This window comes from Daphnia pulicaria, chromosome 2 (genome assembly GCF_021234035.1).
Source record: "Daphnia pulicaria isolate SC F1-1A chromosome 2, SC_F0-13Bv2, whole genome shotgun sequence".
In the NCBI taxonomy this organism is placed as follows: Eukaryota; Metazoa; Arthropoda; class Branchiopoda; order Diplostraca; family Daphniidae; genus Daphnia; species Daphnia pulicaria.
The window spans coordinates 11243962-11255237 of NC_060914.1; the positions used below are offsets into that span (position 1 = coordinate 11243962).

An 11276-nucleotide genomic window follows, 5' to 3' on the forward strand; every position below is an offset into this window, starting at 1 on the left:
TAAGTACCATCAAATGTCTGGCTACATGAATGGATTCAGGTTTTGAAGAATCTAAAAGATTTTTTTCGATAAGGTCCAGTGACGAATTTTCTGGTATGTAGACATCATCAAAGTTGTCCATCATTGCCCTTTTGACGACTTCACGGGCTTTAACATGGCCACCAAAATTCCGGATGTCTGCCTGAACCAATAGTTCTTGAGAAGTGTGGAGGTTACTGGAAGACCCCAAAACCGAGCACACGTAATTCTTGACGCAGAAGAAGAAATCTCTCATGGAGAAAAAATAGCCGCCACCGATGTCTTCTCTTGCATCCAGTTCTTGGTAAATATTGACGATACTTTCTAAATTTTCGGTCAACATAATACGAATTTGCTCCCTATTCGAATGTCTGGCAAATGTGTTGATCAAAGAATCTGTCAATTGTTTCGCTGATTCCAGTAGATCCCTCTTATCGGCTTGCGTACGTAAAATCAGGATACCTCGATTCACTTGAGCAGCGTCCACCACCCAATTGCTTAGAGCAACCACCGAGTACTGCGACTGTTGTTTTTCACCAGAAGTAAGAAAAGATTGGCGTTCTAATTCAGAGTGTAGCACTTTGATTGGTTTTTCAGGCGAAATGTCAGCCAGGCCAAGTTCATCCAGCACCACCATGGCCAGCATCGTCTTCGGGTCAACACTAAGTCATTGTGCCGATTCAAAAAGGGCTTTGAATCCAGAGGAAGTCGACATCGGAGAGCATTGGAAATAAAGTTCTCTCAATGCTGGCAAGTCTCCTAACTCCTGTCGGAGCGCGAAATTTCCAGGGGAAAGCACCAATTTTAGGATTTCAACAGATAAGGATTTGGACGATCCAGGTCGTCCGACAATAATTAAGAAGATTCCTACATGTACAAGAAAGCATGAATAAATCACAAAAATAATCACACAAGTTGATAGAAGAAAAGTTGTTACCGTTTAGGACGCAAACGTACAATGCGAAAAGATTCTCACAAAGTGCGTCGTTCAAGGCGATGGCACCCGAACCAATAGAAGCCCCGTGTGCTTTTTCGTATAGCATTTTGGTGATAACTATGGAAACATTAGTCATGCTATTAGATGCGGATTGATTGTTTCCAAAAACGTTCTCCAAGAAAATCTCACGTTCCCGGAATCGAAATGCATAGACTAAATAGATGGACAAATCGGCTGCTTTTTGCTTATTTCCTTCAGTTAACATTTGGCTGGCTGGCGATGAACAGAACCAGTAGAAAAGTTGAACAGCTCGAGCAGTATCGCGGAGGGATACGGCTGATTCCTGGTCTACACTCAACGCTCTGGCCACTCGATGACATTTTTGAATTATGTCGGTGAACCATCTGACATTGGAATCACTGAAAAGTGTTTTTGACAGTCCATGCTGACAAATTCCATCAATGTAAGTGTTCTCAGCTTCTTCGCACAGATGGCCGAAATCGTAGATGTGTTCATAAAAGGCAAGTGGTAACTCGTTAACGCGGTAAACTAAGTTTCGGCCGTCAGTTTGAGCACGGTTTTGAGTTGACTGGGCAAAGCTAAAAGCCTTGATGGTTGCGCTTTAAATGGTTGAAGTTGTGCAAATAGAAGGAGAATTCTTTGCTTTTCGGTTCCAAAACTTCTCTAATTCTTCCGAAATCAGCTTTCTTCTTGAATGCCCCTAATATATGCAGGAACAAACGATCCAAATTGGTTTGAACAGCTGTTTTTTTAATCCATTGATTTAAAAGCTGTGGGGATTCGTCGGAAGAATCTTCGTATTATACTGCTTGTCGCATCTTTTGTAGTCCATCATCCAAAACTTCGAAAGCATCATCCCAGTCTATTTGAACATAGAAATACAGAATTATTGTTCCAATCACCGTATAATTTAATGAAATGTAAATAATACCTGGTAATATGTTTTTGAGCGTGTGGTTAAACAAAATGTTGAAAAATTCACAAGCTATTTCTTCTTTTACGTTCGTCTTGCCCAGAAATTTGAAAAAGTCCAAGAACTTTTTAGAAACAGATTCGGGTTTGGGTTTAAAAATGAAAAAATTCAAGGAATCGGGTAGTAATTCATCCTTTCGATTTTCACTTTTGCTATCCCCTTCGTATTCTATCTTCTGGTTTTCTAAGTTGGCACGAACGAATTTAAATTGTGTACCGATGACGGAAGGAGCAGGAAGAATTCCCTTAAAATGTGCAAGTCTTCATTGATTGCCACAACTGATTCAAATTTGCCACACGGTTGATTCCATTTCCCAAAATTCTGATTTTTTCCAGTTATGACCAATTGGTAATTTTTGATGAATGGGGCTACTATGATATCTGTCGCTGTCAATGGTGCTGACTCTGCATGAATATACTATTAGTGGTGAAAATACATTCAATGAAAATTGCTGATAACTGACCATCATTATCCTTGGTTTCTAAGGCCACATCTTTCATTGGACAAAGTAGCACATGAACTTTGGTTCTCAACCCAGGTAACTGCATTGTGAACACGTTGATCAGCATTGCTTGCAGTTGATGTTTTCCCATCATTTGCCACATCAGGAGATTCATCTTGCATCACTAATTTCACAGCATCCTAAAGACAAAAATAAATGAAAATATTCCATGATAATGAAAATTATGACTATTCATAAACAAACAAGAATAAGGACTTACTTCTGCAGACGAACACTTATGGCAAGTAAGTACTTTCGAGACTTCTTCCCAGTCGGAACCTCCACACTTTGTGCACGATCGTTGACTTGTTGCATTCATTTTTAAAGTCAAGAAGACGATAACTTGTTCTTTATAGATTGTTGTTCTTTATAGATTCACAATAGTATCGCAAACGATCAATCGAGCTTGCTATACGTATCTGATTCATCAACTTACTGACTGCAAGCTGTTCAGAAGCTGAAGCAAGTTTCTTTTTTTGTAATAAACCATGTTTTGGGCGTTGACGTCTCAATGTTTTAAAAATTTCGCAATCATTGAGCATAGCACAATCACACCATCTATGGCTACGTTCACCAATGGAACCAAGGCTTCTTAATTTCTAAGGCCGGCCGCCGGCGTTCGAGCTGATTTCTAAAATAAATAGCACTAGTCGAGCCTTTATTTTAGGGGGTCATTTGGCGTTTCATAATAAATTCATGCTAGAATAACTAAATCAAAGAAAAACTGCTATTTTTTATAGTTTCGTGTAAGAAACACTTTAAACATTAATTGTAAAGTGGGCTAAATCGTATCTAATTCGAGTGGAATAAATCGTATTGATTACATTTTACAGGAAAATGACCGCATTGACGAGGGCTTTCTAAATATATAAAATTTGAGGGTACAATTTCAAAAAACGCCTCAGAAAATCTTTTGAATCACTTTTTTCTTCACGCGTCAAGTCCACAAGAACCAATATGGTACAAGGCAGCATTTTTTTTTCTTATAAAAAAAAATGACTGGAAAGATTGTTTTTTAAATTTTACCCTCAATTCAATCTGAAGGGGACCTTACAATCTACATATTGTTTTATGGAGCAGTTGAACATCCTGCGTTGCCAGGTCTGGAAATCAATTGTGTGTCGAAAAGGGCCAATCAGCGTACATCCTCTTTAAAACGCTGTACGCTGATTGACCCTATTGGACACAAAATTGGTTTCCAGACCTTGCAACCCAGGATGTCCAACTGTTCCATTGCAACACCAGAATAGGAATAAAACTTGAATGGCACGACGGAGGAAACTGATTATCAAAATACAGAATATAATTAAAACAAACAATGTGAAGGGAACCTGAAAGAAAATGCTGAAAATTGAGAAATTAAAAAGTCACGATAGTATACAAAAGACGAAAATGGGAGTTTAGGGATAGCCTGACAGAAGAGAGTAGCCGAGTAAAAATAGTTCGTACTATGCAGTGAAAAAAAATAAAATCAGAAGGTTACCTTATTCGTGGAATGTGCTCCTTTGGGATTCAACAATTAAATGTTACGTACAAACTTCTTTAGCATTCAAGAATCAAATGTTACGTACGAAATCTTTCCAATGGGAGGCATTGGAACCACTTCCTTTTTTGTGAAATTTCTTCCCCCCGAAATAAATATATAGCCTGTAAGATCATAACAAATAGGGGACACATCGTCTTTGCCTGCCATTAACTTATGCAAACCAGCAAAGAATACAAGTGATCGATAGAGCTGTTTCCTTACTTTTGGGATTTGCTTATGAGAAATTATAATTCCCCCCATTTTAATTTTGATTGTTCCTGCCCCAGCAGTTTCAATTCTACCCTGCGCATCAATTTCTATTTCTCCTGGTGGTGGAAAAGGAAAAAGAATGTGCGGATTGTGTACAGTAGCGCTGGTCGCTTCGCAATGGCTGGTAAACAAATGGTGCATAAGTAAGTAAAGTCCGTGGCCCTTTGCTTCGCCTTTTAGTGAAATAAAGGAATTCAAATCGTCCCAATCAATCGTTTGGGCCAAAAAGGCTAAGGTTTTTTTAAGGTCTTTAGGCAGAAAAGGAATGCATTTACGTAAATTAACAAGGGACAGTTTCCCGTCTTCGCCAACCCACGAAAATCTTCTCAGCTTGTCTTCTTGCTCGATAGGACTGTTAAGTCTGTATCCTGTCATCACTCCACCCAAGTACCAAATCAAAATATCTTTTTGTATACCTGTTACAAAGTCCGAGTTGTTTACACCGTCGCTTGGCCTAAGTTTATCCCTTATCTTGGAGCATTCAATTATTACATCTTCGTCTTGAAAAATGTCCCCCCTTCTTTCGAATACGTACTGAACTGCTTGCTTCAGACTAGTGATTTTGACGCCTTGAGTAAAGTCGAACCCGAAATCTTTCATCTTCCCGATGTAGTGTCGAGTAATCTTCTCGTTCTGCTGCGCTAAGCAGCTATCGAGTCTTGCTATAACCTAAGCAATCGTTTAAAAGGTAATTAGAATAAAACGAAAAAAAATGTCAAGATTAGTTCAATATTTAAACCTTGTGCTGATTCTCGATCTCCTTTGTAAGGGTAATTACAATGTTTTCCACATTGTTTAGTTCCCAATATTTGTATATGACTAGAATTATGATGAATATGGCCAATACAAAAACTAATATAGTAGAACCTGTATTTAAAAAAAAAAAAAAAACAATAGAAAATTTTATAATCATTCAATTAAAATATTGTGCTATTATTATAATAAACGGTATATATTTAGGTACCTCTTTCACTCAACAAATTCATTAGCCCGGATGACAAATATCTCATTGAGTTGTATATCCTTTCACTGGTTAAGGATTTAAACTTTATTACAGACTGGCTGCACGAGTTGTATAGGAGCTGTGTACTGTTAATATTCTTATTCGACACAGACTGTAGTGGATATCTTGGTGATACAGGCCCCAACAAGAATATCACAGCCACTTCACTAGATTTATCATTACTGGGAAATTGTTTAAAAAAAGGTTGTTAGAAAAAAATAATAATATAAACCTTATTAGAATCCAAAGGTATGAGTCAAGCCGACACCCGAGCTGCGCGTTGCAGTGTGAAGGGGTGCCGTGAAAAGAAGATTCTTATTTGGCTCGCCCCACAGTACATGAAGGCAAGCTTGACGGGTAAATCGTGCCCGAGGGAAGAAAAGGGAGGAAAGGAAAGAATGAAAAAAAGAGGGGACCAGACTTTTCTTTTCTCCCTTTTCTTCCTTTTCTCCCTCCTTTCTACTGTGGGGCGAGCCAAATAAGAATCTTCTGTTCACGGCACCCCTTCACACTGCAACGCACCGCTCGGGTGTCGGCTTGACTCATACCTTTGGATTCTAATAATAAGGTCTATACAGAGACAATAACTTACCACAAGTAGCTTTCTCTCTGAGTAACTAGAACAAAAACTAAAATGATGATAACAATCCTAAGAATCATTTTCCCGTTGGAAACTCTGTCTTACAATAAGAAAGTGGTAGATGTCTTCAAATTTAGCTTTGAATTTAACAAACAAACAAAAAAATAAATAAATAAATATTTTTGTATCGAACTGGCTTCGGGTTGATGTATGTTATGCATGGAAGATCGAAGGCCAAGAGTTAACCAAGTATTTTCCTCATTAACTATAGTCCAACTTCATAGCACTACAATACAAAACTTGAGGAAGTACAGTGCCAAAACCAACTTTTAATAATTCTTTTTTACAATCTCCAGCAATCCTAACAAGTTCTTAGGTTAAGATAGGTTGAAATTGTTTAAAAAATGGCGAATAATAGACTACAGAACATGCTGCTTACCCACAAAGTGCCACATTATAGCCGACTATGCTCTACAATCTACATGGCCTGCACGGAAACTGGGACAGCCGCTAGGGGCGCAGCTTACTCGTAAAAACTACCTAGCGGCTGTCCCAGTTTCCGTGCAGGATACTGTATGTACATGGTTGGCTTCCCTATCCCGGTTTCAGGGTAAAAGAATAAAAGTAAGCCGATTTTCAGAGATTTTAGGGCGGAGCCTGTCAGAATTTGTGAAGTGGAAACGTTAAAAAGAGCCATCTAGGCCCTCAAAAGTAGTTGAGCGTAGTAGCTGACACACCCACTAGAGGTGCTTTTTAAAGCTAGTGTGTTACTAGAATGCGCGGACAGTATGATGCGCGGAATTTCTCTTGCGCGCAAAAAACTAAAGTGCGCGTCTCAAATTCTGGAATTTTTGCGCGGAAACGCACTAATATGTGCGTATTGCAGGGGGAAAATACGCGACTAGACACTAAAATGCGCGCTGGTCGAAGGGAATATACGCGCACCCATACTGAAATAAGCGCAAGACCCAAACTTGTACATTTGATACCTGCGCGCCGCCAACACTCATGCGCGCAATCTAACAGGAAAATGCACATTTTAAACGTGCGCGCAACCATACTGAATGCGCGCAAGGCTCAAACTTGCACATATTAATCCAGCGCGCCACCAACACTCTGTACCCGAAGAACACCAGGACCCAAGAGCTTCAGCTTCCCCATCCTTGATATTGACTCTTTCTCTACTGTCTACGCTACGGGTCACCAGGAAGTACGTTTTTGCGCATGCGCGTGCACTAATATGCGTGGAATTTTCCTTGCGCTGAAAAAAATTAAATGCGAGTAGATACTAGATAGAAGATTTCTTTTTCACGTTTCTCTCCATAGACCTTATTAAGATCCAAAGGTATGGGTCAAGCCGACCCCTTTGCGTCGCGTTGCAGTGTGAAGGGGTGCCGTGAACAGAAGATTTTATTTGGCTCGCCCCGCAGTACATGGATTTAGGCTTGTCGGGTAAATCGTGCCCGAGGGAAGGAAAGGGAGGAAAGGAAAGAATGAAAAAAAGAGGGGACCAGACGGGGCGCGAACGAGGTCGACCACTTTAAGTCGGACTTATTCACAATTCACACTATTCTTCACAGACTTTTTGGTCTTAAAACGGGATTTTTCTGTCACAGTTCAATATCCTTGCAAGTTATTTACGTTTGGTTTGCTCAACTCAAATGTTCCTATTTTTACAAATAAAGTTCAATAATTGAATTAAAAAATAACCATCTTTTAGTCAAATAACTGCAAAACATAAATGCAAATCTGGTTGTTGCGTCATGGTTCATGGGACATCAATGATTGCTTCATCACGGCGATGCTATGGAAATCTGGTGGTGATTAATTTAGACCTAAATTGAAAAAGTTGTAGTCGCAACCGCCAGATGTCACTAGTCGTTAATCCATTATCTTAACAGTTATTCATTATTTACGGGAGAACTAATTAAGTAAATGAATTTATTTATGTTCTGGTCGCACTGCATATTTTTTGTGTAATTTTTAAGCTCAAAAAGTCCGAAATCTGATCAAAACTATGGTGCGGGACATACATACATACATACATACATACAAAGTGACATGGGTTTTTTTTTCTGCGTATGCGATTATTAGCTTCGCCCTTCGGGCTCGCAAATAATGTAAAATGAGAAACGTGATCTATTTAACAAAAATAAATAAAATTACTTGTTATTGCCGTACGAGAATAAAGCTCAAGTTTAAACATGAGTTGGAAAGAAAGAGAGCAGAGAATAAAATATAATAAAAAAAGTGATGATCAACAGGTAAAAGCAAAAACGTTTTGACTTTTGAAGGGGATTACATAGAGAGAAGAGAAAACAAGTGAATTCTTTGAGAAAATGGGTTCCGGTAATAGGTCATCTTAATAAAAATACTTGTAACATGTGTAACATTTGTAACATATGAACAAAAATATCCTCAGAAGCGACTATTGGTGGGAATGTGCACTTAGGTATTCGAAAGGGGATAAGATATTTTGAAAGAAATATTTTTATTAGGAGGTAGTTCAAGCGTGTTTTCTTCTCTAGGAAATTTCCCCTCCGGTCGCTCGCAAATATATATATTGCCAACGAGATCGTAAACATAGTCGTTGACAGCAATTAACTCATGCAAGCCAGCAATAAACATAAGTGATCGATATAATTGTTTTTTGGCTTCAGCTATTTTATTTTCAGATGTCTTTATTTCACCTAAAGTTATAGTTATTCTATTATGATCCCTGATGATTTCAATAGAACCCTGGATATCTATTTCCAATTCCCCAGATGGCGGAAATGGAAGCAAGTTTCGTTTTTCTTCTGCAGTAATTGCGCTGATACAGGTGTACAAATGGTGCATTACAAAAGTAAGGCCATGGCCCGTTTCTTTCTTGTTAACACACTTTCGCGGTGAAATAAATGAATGTAAATCTTCTCGATTTACATGATTTGACAAAAAATCTAGACTTTGACTAAAGTTTGTATGCACTAAAGGAATGCATTTCCTTACGTTATCAAGGGACACTTTCTCGTCTATAACCCACGGAAATTTTTCTAACTGGCCCTTTAGCATTTCACAATTTTTATACTTTTCCGAGCATAATAATTGATTTAAATACCAAATCAAAATATTCTTCTGAATACCCGTAACAAACTCTGACTTTTCGTTGTTTGTTAGTTTATCGTTGCGAGGCATAAGCAAGTCTCTAATAGCGGTTAATTTCGTTTCAACGTCTCTTTCGTCTTTAACATTCCCTCCCCCTCTCTCATGCAGCCACAGAACTGCTTCTCGCAAACTTGTAAATTTAATACCTTTGGCAAATTCCGAACCGTGTGTTTTTTCTATTTTAATTCGCGCCAATGCTTCATTCTGGGCACCTAACTTGTTTCCTAATTTTCCAATTTTCTAAGTGGTTGTGAAAAAGGTCATTTAGATAAAATGAAATGATTTGTGTACTAGTTTAAATGGTAAAACCTTGTTTAAATCCTCGTTCTTCTTTTTTAAATTCTTCACAAGAATGACGTTATTCTTTTTGAAGCTGAATAAGTCGAACACTAGGAAAACGATTATTGCGGTCAGAATCAGTATCACAGCTATAGGAAAATGTGTAAATATTTAATTAGTGGATATTCATAAATAAATAAATAGGTTTATATTGAAGTACCATTTTTTTTCAAAAAATCCAGTATATCGGTTGGCAAGAACTGCAAAATTGTATAAACAGAAATATCTGTATTTTGTCCAAACTGATCAGGGTACTCATTAATTAGACTGTTGGGTAGGCAAGTTGAATGTCTTGGATATGCAATTTTTAGGCAGCCTATCCCTGTTTCCAATGCCACTTTATTTGTATCACTATAAGGTTGCAAAATATGATAAATTTTAAAGAAATTAATGCAGATAATAAGATAATATATAGACCCAAATTGCCTGTTTTCTCTCAGATGATTTGTGAACGAATCACAAAAATACATTTTCTCTTTGGAACATCTGCTAACAGCGACTAGCTGCAGGAAAGCAGTAGATGGATGTCATTGAGTGTGGATCTAGAAAATAAACAATTATGAAACCATGAGTGCTTACACAAACAGTTTTCATGGCATTTGACACCACCATTAGTTGGTTACACCATACCGAGTACTATATAAGGTGAGGCATTACAGAATTTGTATTCTTTACACAGGGTGTCTTAACCAAATGTCTTAACCACAGGTCTTAACCACATGTTGAAGCATAACAAACAATTGCTGCTTAAGAACTGTAAAACATTTTCACGAGTACTAAAAGGAAATGTGGAAGAACAGCACCTAAACCTACTATGAATGATTTAGGTAGCTGCTGCCTCCATGGCAAATCTGACAAATTCTATGGGAAGTAACCCAAACCGCAGATACAAATTCAATTTTCAAATCACTCAAGACTAGTTAGCAGTAACTATATAAGACAAACTAGCTACTTACCACTGTATATATAGATGTATGTGTATGACATGTGCTATGGTGCGCCGTTTGTAGCAGCGAAAATATACTTTTTTCGTCAACCCCAACCTTTTGTCTTATCGTCGTCTGCTTAACACCGTTGCCATGTTTTCTTTTATTTGTGATTCTTTTTTTAATGTAATGTAAAATGCTACCCTTTGGGCCTTTGTCCCTTTAATTGCAAAATAAATCCACCGAAATAATTAGAATTATTCTTTAATATAACTTTGAATTTACCCCCCTTTTTTACATAAAACCCATTAAAGTTAAAATGGTCAAAAGGTAACCGAAAAAAAATAGTTAGGCGTGCTCCTGGATTACAGTTACACCCCAAAATGATGTTTATAATAAGCGCCGAGCAATCACCCTACATTGCGCGAAAAAATACTTAACCTATATATAACCTGACCCCGAACCCCCCAAAATTTATTATGCACACTCCCTCATTTAAGTTAAACCCCAAAAGTCCCGGAGGGAAACTGGCGACGCTAGGCGCGAGGCACAATGTTCTTGGTGAAAATTCATAATCTCTAAAATTTTGGCGCTCAATTTTCAAATACAAATAAAACGGATGAAAAATGGAAATTTTGTGTGCCGAAACTTCTTAGTTTCTGAAATCCTTTCGAAATTTTGACCTATATAAACCTAAGTTAATCTATTGGCTATGGCATCCGACTAGGCTACAGCTCGGTTTACAACCATTTGTGACAAGAGATGCTGAATGTTGACGAAGAAGTTCAGCCAATCCTGTACAATCATGCAATACAGATAAACGAAGAGTTCGACCGTGAGGATGCAGCCGAAGAAGACGATGACATCCAGTGAGTAATTCTTGATTTGTTTGAAAAAGGCGATTTTGGTTGGTTTAACCGTGAAGGGGATTTTTTCGTCATTTCTACTCCCTGTCGAGTTTATTATTCAGCCACTAGATGGTGGCCAACCTGAACTATGACTTCAAGGACTTGGCGGGTGCGTAAAAAGATACGAACA

The 11276-nt window shown here is 38.1% G+C and overlaps 1 protein-coding gene across 1 annotated transcript; it reads right to left on the reverse strand.

Annotated features, from left to right (window-relative positions):
• Nucleotides 1-661: 661 nt before the first annotated feature.
• LOC124326604 (E3 ubiquitin-protein ligase RNF213-like) lies at nt 662-1557 on the reverse strand. Its single transcript, XM_046785518.1, has 2 exons — nt 956-1557; nt 662-885 (listed from the first exon to the last, which is right to left on the reverse strand). Exons 1-2 carry the CDS (start codon nt 1218-1220, stop codon nt 686-688), a joined length of 465 nt encoding a protein of 154 aa, XP_046641474.1. The 5' UTR covers nt 1221-1557; the 3' UTR covers nt 662-685.
• Nucleotides 1558-11276: the final 9719 nt, after the last annotated feature.